Source organism: Brassica oleracea, chromosome C9, assembly GCF_000695525.1.
Source record: "Brassica oleracea var. oleracea cultivar TO1000 chromosome C9, BOL, whole genome shotgun sequence".
NCBI lineage: Eukaryota > Viridiplantae > Streptophyta > Magnoliopsida > Brassicales > Brassicaceae > Brassica > Brassica oleracea.
In genome coordinates, this window is record NC_027756.1 from 15,691,631 (window position 1) to 15,710,040 (window position 18,410).

The window sequence follows — 18,410 nt, forward strand, 5'->3', positions numbered from 1 at the left end:
AAATTTGAATCTTTTATTTTTTCATAAGTTCTAATTACGTACAAACAAAATATACTAATTAAAAGTATAACAGAAATATCATATATATATATATATATATATTTTTTTAAATAAATAAAAGGTTAAACTCGAATCTATTAAAGACACATACATATTCCGTGGGTGGAAGGTGCAGCCCACTGATAGACCCTCTCCTGTGTATTCAAATGGACCAAAAAGCAGTAGCCCATAACTGCATAGAGTAGAGTGACCGGGAGAATGTGATTTAGTTTCGTACGATAGATGGATCAAATCTGAAATGTAGTGACATCCCAAACTTTTTCGCTTACCACTTGACCACAAGCTCTTGGTCATATTTTAATTTTATAATCATTGATAAATCGAAAATATAAAATGCTATAACTTATAAACCTAACACATATATCACACATACACTTTAGCATATGATTAATAGTATGTTATGATTTTTTTTGTAAAAAAATTGTTTGGACATAAATGAACAGCTTATGTTTTACAGAAATGAATACCATTAAAAAAAAAGAAATGAACACTATTTGTATCCAAAACAATACTTGAAGCTTTGAGAAAAAAGCCCATTAGGCCCAGTAATATTTATTCCCTCCGCGGAGTGTTTCGCTACCCAATTTCAATATTCTCCTCCGCTTCTCTCAGTTCATTGATCGGAGACGAAGCAAATGGCTCCGAAGAAGAAACCTCAGAAGCAAAGCAACAAAGCTGCTTCTTCATCATCATCATCGTCTTCGAAAAAGAAACCTTCCTCAGGTCCTAAGCTTCAGATTTCGGCGGAGAACGAGGACCGTTTGCGACGGCTCTTGCTCAACTCCGGCCGCACCGCTCCTCCGGCTGCGGCACCTATCCACAGCGCGCTTTCCAAAAATCAGAAGGCGAAGAAACTCAATACCGTCTACGAGAAGCTCTCTTGCGAAGGATTCGTAGATGATCAGATTGAGCTCGCTCTCTCTTCTCTTAGAGTAACGCTCGCATTTGTTGGAATCTGAGATTTTAGTTTAGGTTACCTAATTCAGTACCTGATACGTATGTGTATGTTTGTGTTTAAGGATGGAGCAACGTTTGAGACTGCACTTGATTGGCTCTGCTTGAACTTACCGAGCCATGAGTTGCCGGTGAAGTTTTCTACCGGAGCTTCTCGCTTTCCTACTGGAGGTATTGAATAGAGTCACACCCATAGAAACTTCCTAAGGTTGTGCATTGATTCTTGTACCTTCCCATTGGGTGTTACAGGTGGTTCTGTAGGTGTGATATTGACCTCAAGGGAAGATTGGAATGAGTCTTCTGACTCTTCAGTCGAGCTCAAGCAGGAGGAACCTGAAGTTTATGTTAAAGTGAAGGGGAAGCAAGATGAGGATGCTCTTCGTTCTGACCAATCATCGCAAGCTGATTGGATCCGTCAGTATATGAGAAGACAGGAAGAGGTACACATTAGAATGGTTAAAGTTTTCCAAAAGCATGATACATTATAGTTTTAGCGCCAATATAATATTGACTTTGCTCATTGACTTCAAATTTTTAGGAGGAATTGGAATCTTGGGAAGATGAGGTGGATGGTGTTGGCTCCAGCAGGGAGGTAATTCAACTCTTTTCTAGGCTTCTCTCCGTCATTGATGGAATGTAATAGTTGACTACTTAGTGAGACTCTGTCCGTCACTGATGTTATCTTTCATGCTCCTTACTCTAGGATAAATATTCCCTCATTATTTTGGTCCGATAGAAGATAAAGCTTTCACCTTACAAAACGATAAATATTTGGAAGCTCTTGAATTTGGATCAGGAATTATTGTTTTGCTGAAAATATATTACTTGCGTTAAGCTTAGTATACAATCTGTCATGGCTATTTTGTGGCTCTGCTGGTCGGAACCTGCTAATTTATATATTTTCTTTCACATTTGGTAGAAGTGGAAACTTTCTGAATTTGTTTATGATGATCATATTACACTACAGACTTCAGTCAATTAATTTTGCAGAACCATATTGGTTCCTTATTTTATTGTCGTTCTCTGCTGTGATATCTTGTTTTCACAACTCATACTAGGCATCCGGTCCGAGGGCTTTTGATGTGATTGCTAAAGAATACTATTCGGCAAGATCAGATGCTATAAAAGCAAAGGATAAGCGTGATAAAAAAGGACAAGAGCAAGCAGGCCTAGCCATTCGAAAGCTCAAGCAAGAGATAGCTGCTCTTGGTTAGTGTAATCTTTGAGTAATCAGTCTGTCAATCATGTTAATTGGTGCACAGAATGTCATGTGTTATACGTGTTTGTTTTGCAGGAATATCTGAAGCAGCGTTAGAATCTGAATTTCAGCGTGAGTATGCTTCCGAAGATGCTACAGAAAAAGAAATAGCCTCTCCCATGCCCGATAATATTCATGAGGCAGTAGATGCTGACTCTATTCAGCCGTTAGATGAACCGGTCTTGGATGAAAATCCTGTTGAGAATTGTGGATCTGAGGAAAATCAACCTAAAGATCTTCCCTCATGTTCCCCGGGACAAGAAGTAGTTGCATCGGATGATAATTCAGAGTACTTGGCGCTTGACGATATGTTTTCAGTAGATGTCCCGCATTATGAAGCATCGCCACATGAACTCTTGGAGTTGCAGAAGAAGGAAAAGATGAGAGAACTACGCAGTGAGGAAAATCTCGGGAAACTAGAGGGCATCTGGAAGAAGGTAACTTTTTATCGAACAAGATTGTAGGATAAATACATTTTAGGTACAAAATACAATTACATTTTAAAGGTGTTTAATGCTTGATTTTGTTTATGACTGCTTGTTTAGTTTTCATTTTATGGAGGTGATTGGTTGGCTGTAACTGTAGAAAATTTACTTTAGAATTTAGTTTGTAGGATTTTTTTATTTAGCTTTAAGGAATGTAGCTTTAAAATTTCCTACAGCTAAAAAGATGGGGCTTTAGAAAATAAGATTTTTACAACCATTTTTGTGTGTTTTTGCTGTAGCATTAGTTTTTTGGTTGTAGCTTTAAAAACCAAGATAAAGCATGATTGGTAGTATTTAAGGCTGTAGATGAAAATTAAAGTTAATGTTTTTATTGTGTTTATGCCTGTTTGTTAAGTTTTCATTTTGCCACATATGCTGATCCAGTAAGTAGATGTGAAATTTAATTCCTGTATACAAGGTGTAAGCTTGTTTTTTCCCCGCGCTGCTCCTTTTATTAGCTGGGCACTTTTAATTGTTCGGCTCTCTCTTTAACATGTAAAAGTTTACAGGGTGAAGCGCAAAAGGTCCCTAAGGCATTTCTCCATCAATTGTGTCAAAGGTCGGGGTGGGACGCACCAAAGTTCAACAAAGTAACCGGCGAAGGAAGGAAAATCTCATATACTGTAAGCATTCTGCGTAAAGCCAGTGGACGGGGTAAAAGCAGACAAGCCGGGGGTCTGGTAACTCTTCAACTTCCTCATCAAGATGAGGTTTTTGAGTCTATCGAGGTACTCGTTTGATCCATGTTTTAACATTTAAGTTTTTGTTAATAAGTTGCTAAAGTATCTAACTAGGGCCTTGTTACTAAATGTAGTTAGGGTATAACTTTTCAGAAGAAAATGCCAGTTTAAGTCCTTGATTTTCAAGGTTCTGACTTCTGAGTAAAATAAAGTAGGATTGCTAGACAGAAAAATCTATAGTGTACATGTCTAACAATTTTGCTCAAAGTTTTGGAGACTTCTGATTATGAATCTTATCAAAAGTTATAAGCTGTTGATTGGAAACAATCATCAATGCCTGGAGCATATGCTGACCATGTAATCAGTATGCTAATTTACTGTGCTCTTGGGTTATTTGGACAGGATGCACAAAACAGAGTTGCGGCATTTGCTCTCCATAAGCTCTTTTCTGATTTGCCTGTTCACTTTGCAATCACTGAGCCTTATGCCTCTCTAGTGTTGATCTGGAAACAAGGTGATTTATGAATTTTGTCTCAGTGCTTGTTATTTGCTATAAAAAAGTATTTTTCAGTGACCTGTCCAGTGATGCCACATAATTGTAGATTAATTAAATTAGCTTATTATCACCTTTCTGTCTATCTTTTACATTGGCATGTTCTATGGTAACTCCACAAAAACTATATTTTGCATGAGAGTTTTAGTATCTATTTGTTTAAAACATTTGGCTGCTAAAAGAGCACCATATTGGCTACTAAATGAAAGTATTACAGCATCCGAAGTTAAATGGAAAAAATACGACATAATCTATTAGTAACTGTTTTGCATATCCCTAATATTACCATTCTAAATTAGCACACATTTCATATGTGACATGTTCTCGTTTTGCAATATCTTAATCGCTCTAATACAGTTGTCTTGAGTCTTCACAGAGGAATTGTTTTGTACCGTACAAAGCACAGAAGAAGATCGAAGAGCTAACTTCGTTGATAGGTTGCTTGAGTCGGACAATTTGAGTTTGAGCGCTTCGTCGAGTGGCATCTCCGATGCAGTTCCAATGGTAGACACTTACGTCAAAGAAAAAGATGACCTAGGTGTTGCCAGATCTAACCACAGAGCTAAAAGTATGACCTGGGTGTATCTGTTGTCACTTAGTTAATTAAACAATAGTACTCTGGATTTTACTGCCAAAATCATTAGCATGAAATATAATAAATCATCTATTTTATGTATTACAGGAGACTCTTACATAGAAGCTACATGTTTATCTCTCCAACAAAAACAAGAAAACAAGAAGAAAACACGGAAGTACAAGGTAGAACATTCTTGTTTATGTTCGAACGTACGGTTTTTCTTTGTCTTTAGAAGAAGAAGTTCATGTAGCTCATGTTATGCCTTAAGAGTTATGTATTAAGCTTCCTAGACATATTCCAGTAAGATACACAGGAGTATGTTTTCAGCATGGTCAAATCTTTGTTTGCAGGATATGTTGAAAACTCGAACTGCTCTTCCTATATCTGAAGTGAAGAATGACATACTGCAGCATCTGAAAGAAAGAGATGTCTTAGTAGTATGCGGAGAAACAGGCTCTGGAAAGACTACACAGGTTTTGTCCTTTTGCTCCCTGTCATTTGATGTCTGTTCACTAATTGCTCTTTTTGCCGAATTTATCTTCCAGCTTACAGTTGAGTCATTTTTAACTGATATGTTGTTCCAGGTTCCTCAATTTATATTGGATGATATGATTGAGTCAGGGCGTGGTGGATACTGTAATATCATATGCACACAACCTCGGCGAATAGCAGTAAGTAATTCGGTCTTAAGATGTGTTGCATTCAGGGATTCCCTGTTTAGTTCATACTGGCCCTTTTATTTATGGAACGATTATATCAGTTAGCCTTTTGTTATTGTTAATAACTGGGTAATATGTCTAGGCTATCTCTGTTGCTCAAAGAGTTGCTGATGAGCGTTGTGAATCCTCTCCAGGCTCAGATGACTCCTTGGTTGGTTATCAAGTTCGTCTTGAAAGTGCAAGGTCTGCCTCTTAATTTTACGTTTTTTTTTTCTTTCGTCTTAGGAGCTTGTTAGATTTTACTGTGTTTTGTACTCTTTTCCATCGCTTCATTCACTTTTCTCAAGAATCCAAAATTGAATGATTCAGAATTGAAGTAGATATACTTTGGTAAAAAAGTGACTCGTTTCTCAAAGTACAGCAGTAATAAAATAAGAAATTGAAAAGGAGTAATTTACTTCCAAATGGTAGAATTTTTTCTTTCTGAAATATATTTCCAATTGTTTGTTTGATAATGATCGACCGATACTACTTACTATTACGTCAGTGTTTGTCTTCTGTGTTGTGATTTCTTCTGGTCTTTCACATTCTCTTTTTACTTCCTCTCTGGCTGATTTTGGTGTAGCAGTACTGCCATGATAAGTTGGTGCTAGATGAATATTTTTTCTTCGATGTTTTGGTGGAATGGAGTTGTAAGATAATATATATATATATATATATATATATATATATTTATATTTATACATATATATTATATATTTGTTACTTCGCTATGTAGTTTAGAACGCATATTCTCGCCTGATTATTTTGCTAATCTTTTGGCATAACTGGTGTAAGGTTACATTGGTTACTGTTTGTAAGATATTCATTTCTGACACTGTAATATGATGATGGCCTTGGTTTACCTTTAATAATGTTCCTTATAGCGGCAGATTAAACCTATTTTTGTTGGCATATTTTTGCTTTCTTCAGGAGTGACAAGACAAGGTTGCTGTTTTGTACTACTGGTATTCTACTGAGGAAACTCGCTGTACGTCCTCTATTTTTTAACAAGCTCTTTGCAACTAAATAATTACATGTGTTAAAAGTGTTTTAAGCTACTGAAAATGATAACGTATTTATGAACAAACATTCTGGTGATTTGGATAAAGGTAAAATATCACAGCTGCTTAACAGAAATTATGGATTTTTAGAACATATCTCGGTTAACTAAAAACATTGAAATTCCAATAGTTGAATTAGTTATTTGCTGCAAAGATATTCTAAACAATTTGTTATTCTGAAAAGCATATTATAACAAGCCACACTAAATATTTGTGTGGAGAATTTTAGGATTATATCATCAATCTCTCTTATTGTTTTTTCTTTCCTGTTTGCTTTTTTGTGCACACTTTTCAGGGGGATAAAACCTTGAACGATGTTACACATATTATAGTCGATGAAGTGCACGAGCGGTCTCTTTTGGTGAGTATTGATTCATTCAGGCTTAAATCGGATCTTTATTAAGAAAAATTAGACACCTAGTAAAGGGTTCTAGATGAGAATCCATATAATATTATCTAATGAATCACTAGAATGCAAGAACCTGCTCGGAAAGAAAACTAGAAATCTAATTTTAGTTTTCGAATATGCATGTAACAATCCATTGCATTTAGTTATTTGCAACAGCGAAATCCAGAAGCTTGCATCCTTGGTGTTTAGAATAAAGGATGTATATGTTTTGCTTCCATGCTTATTCTGTGCGGAAAGGCAGTATTAGTATATCCAGTCTCCTCTTTCTATAAAGAAAAGCTAGATCTGTATTTTAAATTTTGATGCGTCCATTTTGCAAATGTTGAACAATCTGGCAGAAATTTACCTTTCATTCTTCTCATTTTCATTACAGGGTGATTTTCTTCTCATTATTTTGAAGAGCCTGATTGAGAAGCAATCATGCGATAATACATCGCAAAGACTGAAAGTTATCCTTATGTACGTGTTGTGGGTTTTAGTTTTCAAGCCAGATCGTAAATACTAGTAAACATCATATAAATGTATGCTTCTGATGTGGTTCAGGTCCGCTACTGTTGACGCAAATCTGTTCTCAAATTATTTTGCTCACTGTCCTGTGATTACTGCTCAAGGACGAACACACCCGGTTACTACTCACTTTCTGGAGGAGATTTATGAGAGCACTAGATACCTTCTGGCTCCAGATTCTCCTGCTGCACTCAGATCGGATTCATCCATTAAAGACAAGGTATCTAAATTATCCGTAACAACCAAATCATCTATTATACTTCTGTAATCCCCCTTTTCACTACGTAGCCCGCACCAATTGCTAGACACGTACACGTCTTGATTTCTGGGTTTTCTTCTGATGGGAAAGTTTCATTTGTATTGATATGTTCCCTATTTGCACAACCAAAATATACGACTAGCACAAAGGTGATGTTTTGTGGGGCCTGATATGGAATGGCCTTGGCATTTTTGTGGGGATTTATAGAGAACGCCTTTTGGTTAGATGTGTGTGATTTTGATTTGGATTCTAGTGTTTATATACTGGTACTCCCATTTAGCTTGTATTAGTGTAAGTGAAACTTCATAGATTGTGTAATTAACATATGGGTTCGTTGTCTTCAGCTTGGTTCTGTAAACGACCGTAGGGGAAAGAAGAATCTTGTATTGGCTGGATGGGGGGACGATTATTTGCTTTCGGAGGACTGTCTTAACCCGTTTTATGTTTCCGGTAACTACAACTCGTACAGTGATCAAACACAACAAAATCTGGTACGCTACATTTCCAGTTTGAGCTTCTGTTCCTCTTATTCTTTCTGGATGCATGAGCCTTCAATGGCATGTGAGTGCTGTGCAGAAAAGGTTAAATGAGGATGCTATTGACTATGAGCTTCTTGAAGAGTTGATATGCCACATTGACGATACTTGCAACGAGGGAGCTATTCTAGTATTTTTGCCTGTAAGCTGATTACTGAGTTCTTTCGTGTAAATTAGAATCAATCATCTGGTCTACCGCTTCAGCTTGACATTTGTTTTGTTGATAACAGGGTGTGTCAGAAATTCACATGTTACTTGATAGGTTAGCTGCTTCGTATCGTTTTCGTCGACCTTCTGCAGATTGGCTTCTTCCTCTGCATTCTTCTATAGCATCTACCGAACAGAAAAGGGTGTTTCTACGACCCCCTGAAGACGTACGGAAGGTGATGTCCTGTAACTATATACATTGTTGACTATTGCTATGCATTCTTCTATAGCATACTTTGTCCCTTTTAATTGATTTTTTCCAGATGAGCAAATATAATGGCTTTATCATTAATGCCTTGCTTGTGCACTTGTATACTGAAAAACATTCATGCATTGTTTTTCAGTTATAAGGGTTTCAATCTCATCTCGCGCAACTACGTGTTTCCTTTGTCCCACTAGTAAATGAATTTGAGTGATAACCACTATTGTTGTTTAAGATGTAAATGATTATAAGTAACTATGTTCCATGAACAAGTTTTTTTCCTTATATTTCTTTTGGTCTTATCTTGGAATTTTTCTTTGGGATTAATTTGTGAAGTATATATCTCAAAGTTAAAATAATATACGGAGAATAGTTTAATTCACTTATGACTTGCTGAGAGGAACTTTACAAAATTTGAGATGATATAGTCAAAGGGTGTTGTGCTTCTTGACATAGACTGAAATATAGTGCTGAATCGCTTTTAACAAATGCATGTGCTCCCTAATTGTGGAGGATTTTTTCTGTAGACCATACGTTTAGGTTGCATGGACTTTTGCAAAGCCAATCTGATTCATCTTTTGCATTTTCTCTTATGTTTAGGTTATTATAGCTACAAACATTGCAGAGACCAGTATAACAATTGATGATGTGGTGTATGTGATTGACAGTGGCAAACACAAGGAAAATCGCTATAATCCACAGAAGGTATTCCCAATGCTAGTGAATCAGTTGCGTTTTCCATTTACGATACTTGTTGACCAAAATCGTATTTCTTAATGTTGAAATTCTTTTGTTCCTGTAAACTCGAACCTTCTCTGAAAAAGGATTGTAACATTATGCACATTTGATCATGCTATTTGCATATAACCTCTTCCTTGTGAAACCGTTTGTAAGATTTATATCCGCTATTTTGGTACATGTATCTTGAAATATCTTTTTAGTTCTCCATATTGAAACAAAAGGTCCTTATATATGTTAATGATGTTTGATGACAATTTTTTTTGTATCTTTCCCTTGTGATTGCCTCATGATCATCTTAGAAACTGTCAAGCATGGTGGAAGATTGGATATCTCAAGCAAATGCAAGACAAAGAACAGGAAGAGCTGGACGAGTTAAACCTGGAATTTGCTATTCATTGTACACACGCCATAGGTTCGAGAAACTAATGCGTCCCTATCAGGTGTTTTTCTTTTTGGTCTGTTGCTGGTATCTAGTTCACTTGGTTTTAGCCCGTAAACTAATCAGTTCCATCTTGCTGACAAGGTTCCTGAGATGCTGCGGATGCCATTAGTAGAACTATGTCTACAAATCAAATTGCTTGGTTTGGGTCACATTAAGCCTTTTCTGTCGACGGCGAGTTATACTATTTTTATTGCCTAAAATAAATAACATTGCCAGCCATCTGATTCGTCTTTGTACTTGCCCTCTTTAGGCTTTGGAACCTCCGAGTGAAGGTGCTATAGCCTCTGCAATTTCATTGTTACACGAGGTACCATGTAATAGAAGTATTTTAACCTAAAAAGTAATTAGTTCTTGCAACCAGCAAGCAATATTTGATATATCCGAAAGTTACGAGACCAGTCACTTGGAGATATAATTGATGTGTATGAGATTGTCTAGCCGTGGGACTGATTAATATTCTTTCTGTTGTAGCCATAGACTTAAGTAATTTGAGTTTGTTGCTGAGTCTTCTTTTATGAACCCTGTCTTCTGTAGGTTGGTGCTGTTGAAGGAGACGAAGAATTGACACCACTTGGGCATCATTTAGCAAAACTTCCTGTTGATGTATTGATTGGAAAGGTTTACTTCTATAACATTACTGTTGCACTTCTTTTGTCATTGCTTCATATATTTACTCTCTCCTCACAACATCTAGCCTCATTTCATCATGTGTCTTCTTTGACATTATTAAGAAACATTCTGCCTAGTTTTCAGTGTCTTGATCATATTGATCTAGGTAACCAGAAATCATCATGTAGTTCTTTCCATTATCATGACTTCATGTTTGAAAATTGTAGATGCTGTTGTATGGTGGAATATTTGGCTGCTTATCACCTATTCTCTCGATCGCTGCTTTCTTGAGCTACAAATCGCCATTTATATATCCCAAAGATGAGGTAAATTTATAGATTCTCAGAACTTAGCTGATTTCATGAAGGAGGTTGTCAACTAACTCTATACGCGGTGTTTTTCTTCTTAGAAGCAAAATGTTGACCGGGTGAAACTTGCTCTATTTTCTGATAATATGGATAAATCAAGTGAATTAAACAACAATGACAAACAATCTGATCATCTCCTTATGATGGTTGCATACGACAAATGGGTGAAGATACTGAATGAGGTATGTAATAAAGGGATATTTGAAATTAGATTCACTGATGTGTTTGACAGAATCAGAATTATTTGATTCACGATCGATGGATATATCTTGTCTTTGTTAGATGTCTGTCTATCTATATGCAATAGGTTTTCTTTTGTATACGTCACAGCCAAATTTCTTTTTGGGTTCTGGAGGAAGCTGTTAATTTCTCGTCTACCCCTTGAACCATGGGTTTAAAATGAGTTGATTCCAGGCGATCCATGCTTGATTCAGGCTGTTCAATTAATTTTAGCAAATCAATTATCTGCATAATGACATCGTCTGTGTTTGTGATATTTACAGCGAGGAATGAAAGCTGCACAGAGGTTCTGTGAATCAAAGTTCTTGAGCAGCTCAGTGATGCGGATGATAAGGTACATCCTACTTGGTTGCTATAAATCGTCTAGAAAAGATCTTCATAGAGTTGCAGAAAAGATGACATTTTAATATGCTTATTCTTATTTTTATCCTTGTTTCGAGGGATAACCTTCAGTTTTGATGTCACTTGAGTCACTTTCTGAAAGATTAACATGTTTATCTTGACATGGTTTAAATTGCTTTATGCTATACCTTTAAAGCTTGACTAAGGATACCTAAGTTTGTGAAAACTGTGTTAGTATCTAAAGGACTGAAAGTAATAGTCATTTGTTTGGTTTCTTTCAAAGTCGCTTAAACGGTTAAAGCTAAGTCTTTAATAGGAACTTTTCATATATGCACGAGTCCCTGAAAATCCTCGTAGACTGAAAGAATGCTTGCACAATTCGGTCTTCATCCGTCAAGTCTTAATTGATATTTTCTGGCAAATATCAGAGACATGAGAGTACAATATGGCACATTACTGGCAGACATCGGGCTCATCAATCTTCCGAAAACAGGAGAGGTAACTTATCTTTAAACCATTTGTTGCATATGTATAAAGCATACACGTGTCTGATCTTGCGTGGAAAGATCCATCATGCACCAAACGTTGAAACAATTGTTTCTCAAGTTTATGTCAGTATGTCACAGCTCAATCTGTTGGTTTCTTACCATAGTTTGCAGGGAGGAAAAAGGAGAATCTTGATGTCTGGTTTTCTGACCAAACTCAACCTTTCAATATGTATTCACAACAACCTGAAGTTGTTAAGGTAAAATACATTCGATTGCTATTATCTATTTTGGTGGGTATCTGAATTCAGCTGTCAATATGTACAGGCTATACTATGCGCAGGACTATATCCTAATATTGCAGCTAATGATAAGGGAATTACAGAGACAGCGGTTAACAGTTTGACAAAGCAAGGGAACCAAACAAAGAGTTATTCAGCGTGGTACGATGGCAGAAGGGAAGTCTATATCCATCCGTCCTCCATTAACAGCAACTTCAAAGCATTTCAGTACCCTTTCCTTGTATTTCTTGAGAAGGTAACCTGACTTTTAATATGCGAAGCATTGATTTGATTCCTCAGGATTTCATACTTAGCTGCGTATTTGACGAACATGGTGTGACTTGTTATATCATTTGGATGTTACTGTTTCGTGTAGGTTGAAACGAACAAAGTGTATCTGCGTGATACAACCATTGTTTCTCCTTTCTCCATTCTTCTTTTTGGCGGCTCAATCAATGTTCATCATCAGGTACTGTTAAACGTAGCATGTTGTCTTGCATTGAGAAAACACAGATGGAACTTTGTATTTAGTTTTTCGAAAGGTGATGACAGAGATATCGGGTCCTAATGTCAAACACTAGTTTCTAAGAGTCTTTTACGAGGGTATCTTTGAAAAACGATTTGACGCTGCGTGGTGGGTACTTTATTTATATGCCCTCCTTATCTTTTCGTTAACAGAGTGGATCAGTCACCATTGATGGGTGGTTGAAGATAGCAGCACCAGCACAAACTGCAGTTTTGTTCAAAGAGCTTCGGTTAACCCTACATTCTATCCTAAAAGATCTTATCCGGAAACCCGAGGTTACATATTCGATCCTTGGTTTAATCCACTCGGTGAAGTAACTAGATCTTGCCTAATCTCTCTTCACATTTGTTGTTTGTTTTTTTGCAGATATCAGGGATAGTCCACAACGAAGTGGTCAAATCTATGGTCCATCTTCTTATAGAAGAAGGCAAACCGCAACACACATGAACTAAAGCCACTATTTGAAAGGTGTAGTATGCAATGCTACTGGGTTACTTCCATAGCTAATAATATCAGTTTTTGGGAGGTGAATTCAGACATCAAGAAAAACAAGTAAAAACCGTGAGGAGCTTTAAAAATATTATTCAAGTCCCTCGTCTTGGAATTATGTTAAGTCTATAGTTATGATCTCACGTCGCTTTTCTCCTCTCAATCTCTCTCTCTCTCTCTCTCTTGTACAACCCAGAACCTACTGAATAATATATTTTGGTTACGTGAATGAGAACCCAAATCCCGAAACTGTTTACAAAGTAAAAGCTGATAAGAACTGTGATCTCATGACGATCACGGAGAAGGTCTCAATAGCGACTCTTCCTACGTCATACTGATACGTTCCATACGATAGACTTCACGAAGAAGAAGCCAACATGGCCATTGACTATGAGTGATGTGGCAGGGAGAGGCAAAGACTCGGTCTCTATTGGAGGCTTTGCCGTTGAAGCTTTTATATTCTGTATAACATAGTCCTCTCTGTATTACGAGTTTCTCATGCTGAACGTATGTGAAATCTAGCTCCGTCATATTAGACATCTAGTGCGATCGTTACTGCTTTAGCATCACGTTATCTGTATTTCTTATCGTTGGATCTTCCTTCTATATACCGAATTCATCTTCTTCGTTTTGTGTGTGTGGAGTGGGTTTGAGTTACAGAGATGTATTGATAGGGAGACTTCGTAGTTACAAACTTCTCACATATACAGATGACAATATATCTTCTTGCAAAGCCTTTTTCTCACGTTATGGCGTTGCTCGAGCTGTTCCCTACTTATTCAGTTAATCTTTGTGTTGACCTCTTCTTCCTCTGATGCTTTAGCACCTGAAGACTCTCCCTTACTCTGTATCCATGGTGCTCTACCTCTTCATCTCTCTCAAATACGGTAAGCCGGCTCTGGATCTAGCTCGTTTAGTGGTGTGGAATTTGTTTTGTGTTTTGCGGCAATTGGACTCTCTAGCGGCTCTGGCTCCTGCAGTGTGTCTCTGAAGGGTTAGCTACCTTTCGATCCGCTCTCTCTCTATATGTTATTTTGGTTTAATGGGTGTAACGGTCACGGTGAGTGTGCTTGGAGACGGCAATCTTCTGGTCAGCTCTACTCTCGTGCTGTCGGAGGTCTCTTTTGTCAGGTGTTTTGGGTTTGTTTCATTCTTGGATTCATGGTCTGGGTCAGGTTTGGGCGGGTGGTCAGAAGCTACAGGAATCGTTGTTTCAAGGTTTTTAAGGCACCTTTCTCTCGGTAGCTCGTGGTGCCTTGTTCTCTTCCTTGACCAGTCTAGTTTCTTTTGATCTGAGCCCATTTTGTTGCTTTGCTGACTTTAGGCCTACTTCCGTCATTTCCCGGGTTTGGTCTATTTCCGGTCTAGAATTGTTGTTTAGTTTAAATTTCCGTATTCCGCTTAAATTGTCTTCGTAATTTCTGTCACAAATTTAAAAGTAGTATAAAATTTAACATTATATCCCAAAAAGTGCTATAAGTTTAAATTTAGTTTATAGTGGATTCTGAAGCTTCATATAAAAATTAAGATGCACTTAATTCTCCTGGTTATTTTTACATAAGCATTTACTTGTATATTTGTGCATGTATCTATAAAGAATCTCATTTCGTGGATATAATCTTTGAATTTTGTGTTGCTGTAATGTATGTTCTTTAAGAAATAAATATGTTCTTTAAGAAATAAATATTAGAATGGTCAACTAATTGTACATATTTACCTTCATTTGGTTATAGAGATAAGAATTAATAGATTTTAAACCATACTTGGAATTAGGTAGGGAATGTACATACATTTGAAGTGTAGATAAATGGACGTTTAACTCAAGTTTAGAGAAACACACAAAAAAAAAATCAACTTGACTTTTCCTAAGTTGTGTCGTTAAAAGAGCTAAAACTTTTGCTTTAACAAATGAAATTTCTAATTTGTCTTTTGGCTCTATCATTTTGGAATTTGACGGCTAGTTCATCACGTATCTCTCCTCATGGTTTAGAACACAAGCAACCAAAAAATGTCAACATTGATATAGAAAAGACAGTGGTGGTTGGTCAGAGTGGTGCAACTCACTTCAAAACCATCCAAGCAGCCATCCACTCCGTTCCCTCTGGTAACAATAAATGGATCAAGATTCAGCTTCAAAACGGAATCTACTTGTAAGCTCTCATCTTCACTCTTTCTTATCTTATCACATGTAGTTTAATTATGAGATGCATTACACCCAGTGTACGTGTGTTTATATGCAGCGAAAAGATAGTGATTCCGATGGAGAAAGAAAAGATAATATTGCAGGGAAACAACCCATTGGAAGTGATAGTTCAATATAATGATGCAGGACAAGCCAGTTCGAGTGGTCCGATGATCGTTAACGCCGAGTACTTCGTTGCAATCAATGTCACATTCAAGGTCAGGGTTTATATATATAGTTGCTATCAAAATCCATGTTTTAGGATACTGACTAATTCAACTCTGTTAATTATTTTCGTTCATAAGCTATCTTCAACTAGATTTGTATGTCTAAAGCCCGTGAATAACTTTTGCAGCAGTGATTTTTTTTTTTCCAAATTGACGGATGGTGTACTTTAACCTCGTTTCATTTTTTTATGGAGATTATTTGGATTAATTTTCATACGTGCGGATATCATATGAAAAAAACTATTGTCTAATATTGTGAAACTGGCGTCTTGGTTGTGCAGAATTCTTATAACAATATAGCATCAGTAGTACCATATAAAAAGATAAAGGTAGCTCCATCAATTGTACTAACGGCGGACAAGGCGTGGTTCTATGGCTGCAGCTTCATCAGTGTTCAAGACACACTCGCTGACTTAGTCGGCCGTCACTACTTCAAAAACTGTTACATCGAAGGAGCCATTGATTTTATATGGGGAGGAGGCCAATCTATATACGAAGTAATTTCATATATACCTTTCATAAATTTTGGTTGCGTGTAGAGATGTTTTGAATATTGTCTTACAGAAAATTATCCCATACCGGCCCACAATAGCCAAATGGATTAATATATGAAAATGTTTATTTGTTTGTCGATGCAGAAGTGCGTGATATACGTTAAAGGAATGATAAACGTTAAAGGAATGCCAAACGATGAAATGGTGAAAAGCGGAGAAATGTTACCGGGATTCATAACTGCGCAAGGGAGGCAAAGCGAGCAAGACACAAGTGGATTTGTGTTCAAATTCTGCACGATTAAAGGAGATGGTACGGCGGCCTTGGGAAGAGCTTACCGAGGCTACTCTAGAGTTGTCTTTTACGCAACCAACATGTCTAATGTTATTGTTCCCCAAGGATGGGACGCCTGGCATTATAAAGGCCAAGAGTACGTATGCTTCTTATCTTTTACTATGTATACAATGTGCTTTTGTTACATATTTGGCAAACGTATAATGATGATTAATCATGGAATTACAAACAAATAAAATCAGGGATAAAATTACATTTGCGGAGGTAAGCTGCACGGGAGAAGGAGCGAATAAGCAAGGAAGAGTTGGATGGGAGAAGAATCTTTCTCATATAGATATTGCTTTTCTTATCAACATTAAAACTTTCATTGCTGAAGATGGTTGGATGACTACTCTTCCTTCTTCTTTCTGAAAGAGTGTTAAATTTGTTAGCAAAAAAATAGTTTTTACATTTGCCTTGTATCTAAATTTGTTTTGTAAACATCCATCATAACTATTTCTTCATCACGATCTTCATCTTGTTTCAACCCATCTAACCAGCCCCCTCTATAGACATGGCCATATATTCCCTTGAACATAGCAAACCTATTGTGAATCCGTTTGTCCACCAATCGGATCAGTTGAGAACTAGGTGTAGCGGCTTTTCCAGCTCCAGGATACCAAAGTACTGCTCTCTTTCACTGACCAGCACGAGTTTTTCCGTATCAAGAATCTGTTCACCCATTGAACCCATAATGACGTCTTCGACGACAGAATTTTCCAGACTAGTTTCAGGCTAGAAACTGTATTCGCTTCAGCAAGTGATATCAACCCCAAGCCGCCCTCTTCTTTCGGTTTACAACCGTCTTTCCACGCTACCTTTGCCATTTTTGTGCTCAGTTCCGGTCCTGACGATAGGAAAGCAGAGAAAAGGCTGTCTATATCTCTTATACATTTCTTTGGTAATAGGAAAGCCGAAATCCAGAAAATGTTAAAGTGTGGATGACCGAGCTTATAGAATCTCGCATAACATGAACTGATACGAGTCCTGATTTTATAGTAATGACTGTCATTTGTTTTGTCATGACCGGAAGCGAGCCTGCTGCGAAAGAAAACTGTTCCAGCATTGTTTGCTTATCTGAAGCACCCACCCCAGCGATATAACGTAAATTTATGAGAATTAATGAGTTTTTGAGAATTATTTGAGAGATTTTGGTGAAGAACCAAGAGAGATATGTGAGGGAATCCAAAAGAGAGAGATAAGAATATTTGAGAAACATTTTTACTTAGATTGATTTAGTGTATACAATAGTTACATAAATAGATCTATCAAGGAGAATAAGACAATGAGAATGAATAAACAAATGGAGATGAATAAACTAATGAAGACCAGATCTGAAGAAGTCACTTTCCGATAGTGACAACTCTCTTCTCTCTTCCTTTCTTAGCATATCATGTGACTTTGGCTTGTTTCCACACTCCAACAGCTATATCCAGTTGCCTCCACTTGTTTAAATTCGTCCAAGGCTTCAGGAAAGATATTTAAATCAGTCTCACACCTTTCCTTGCTTCAGTTTTTCTGTCCATGATTTCCTGTCCATGATAACCTGTCCATGATTTCATGTCCATGATTTCCTGTCCATGATTTCTTGTCCATGATTTCTTGTCCATGATAACCTGTCCATGATTTCATGTCCATGATTTCCTGTCCATGATTTCCTGTCCATGATCTCCTGTCCATGATAATCAGGTTCTTCATGTCTTTACTCTTGCTTTTTATTCTCTTCATGTCAACACTCCCCCTCAAACTTGACCATAGGGACTTGGTCAAGCTTGGAAACCATGAAGCATTCCCTCATTAAAACCTTTACTTGAAAAAACCACTTGGGATAAAAACCAAACAAAGGAAAAAGAGTAGAACACTTCGTGGCAAGAGGATCAGTGACAAGAGAGGTCTATGTGTCCAAGCTTAGGATGAATGAACTCACAAACCTTGCTGCTAGCTGCCTTAGTGAATATGTCAGCTAGTTGATCTTCACTTCTTGTGTAGCATGAAAGAATCACTTGCTGTTCTACTGCCTATCTCACCTTGTGGCAGTCCACTTCTATGTGTTTTGTCCTCTCATGAAAGACTGAGTTGGATGCAATGTGTTTTGCTGCCTGGTTGTCACAATGCATAGTCATTGGTGTGTTGATCTCAATACCCAAGTCCCTTAGCAGTCCCTTGATCCATATAAGCTCACTTGTGAGCTTCCTCATTGATCT

General features: G+C 37.2%; 2 protein-coding genes across 2 annotated transcripts; both read left to right on the plus strand.

Moving 5' to 3' along the window:
• The first annotated feature begins 657 nt into the window (after positions 1-657).
• LOC106318843 (ATP-dependent RNA helicase DHX29) lies at positions 658-13,128 on the plus strand. Its single transcript, XM_013756985.1, has 34 exons — positions 658-992; positions 1,080-1,185; positions 1,264-1,454; positions 1,553-1,606; positions 2,073-2,223; positions 2,309-2,709; positions 3,267-3,485; positions 3,840-3,951; positions 4,367-4,558; positions 4,673-4,749; positions 4,918-5,040; positions 5,152-5,238; positions 5,369-5,469; positions 6,199-6,256; positions 6,625-6,690; positions 7,112-7,197; positions 7,282-7,465; positions 7,849-7,995; positions 8,081-8,182; positions 8,271-8,423; positions 9,050-9,154; positions 9,490-9,630; positions 9,714-9,803; positions 9,883-9,939; positions 10,167-10,250; positions 10,469-10,567; positions 10,651-10,791; positions 11,113-11,183; positions 11,620-11,689; positions 11,844-11,936; positions 12,004-12,213; positions 12,334-12,426; positions 12,636-12,758; positions 12,850-13,128. Exons 1-34 carry the CDS (start codon positions 696-698, stop codon positions 12,928-12,930), a joined length of 4,365 nt encoding a protein of 1,454 aa, XP_013612439.1. The 5' UTR covers positions 658-695; the 3' UTR covers positions 12,931-13,128.
• Positions 13,129-14,832: 1,704 nt separating this feature from the next.
• Positions 14,833-17,185, plus strand: LOC106316676 (putative pectinesterase 10). Its single transcript, XM_013754558.1, has 5 exons — positions 14,833-15,122; positions 15,213-15,372; positions 15,663-15,878; positions 16,020-16,303; positions 16,410-17,185. The coding sequence occupies exons 1-5, from the start codon at positions 14,881-14,883 to the stop codon at positions 16,576-16,578; spliced, it is 1,071 nt and encodes a 356-aa protein (XP_013610012.1). The 5' UTR covers positions 14,833-14,880; the 3' UTR covers positions 16,579-17,185.
• The last annotated feature ends 1,225 nt before the right edge of the window (positions 17,186-18,410 follow it).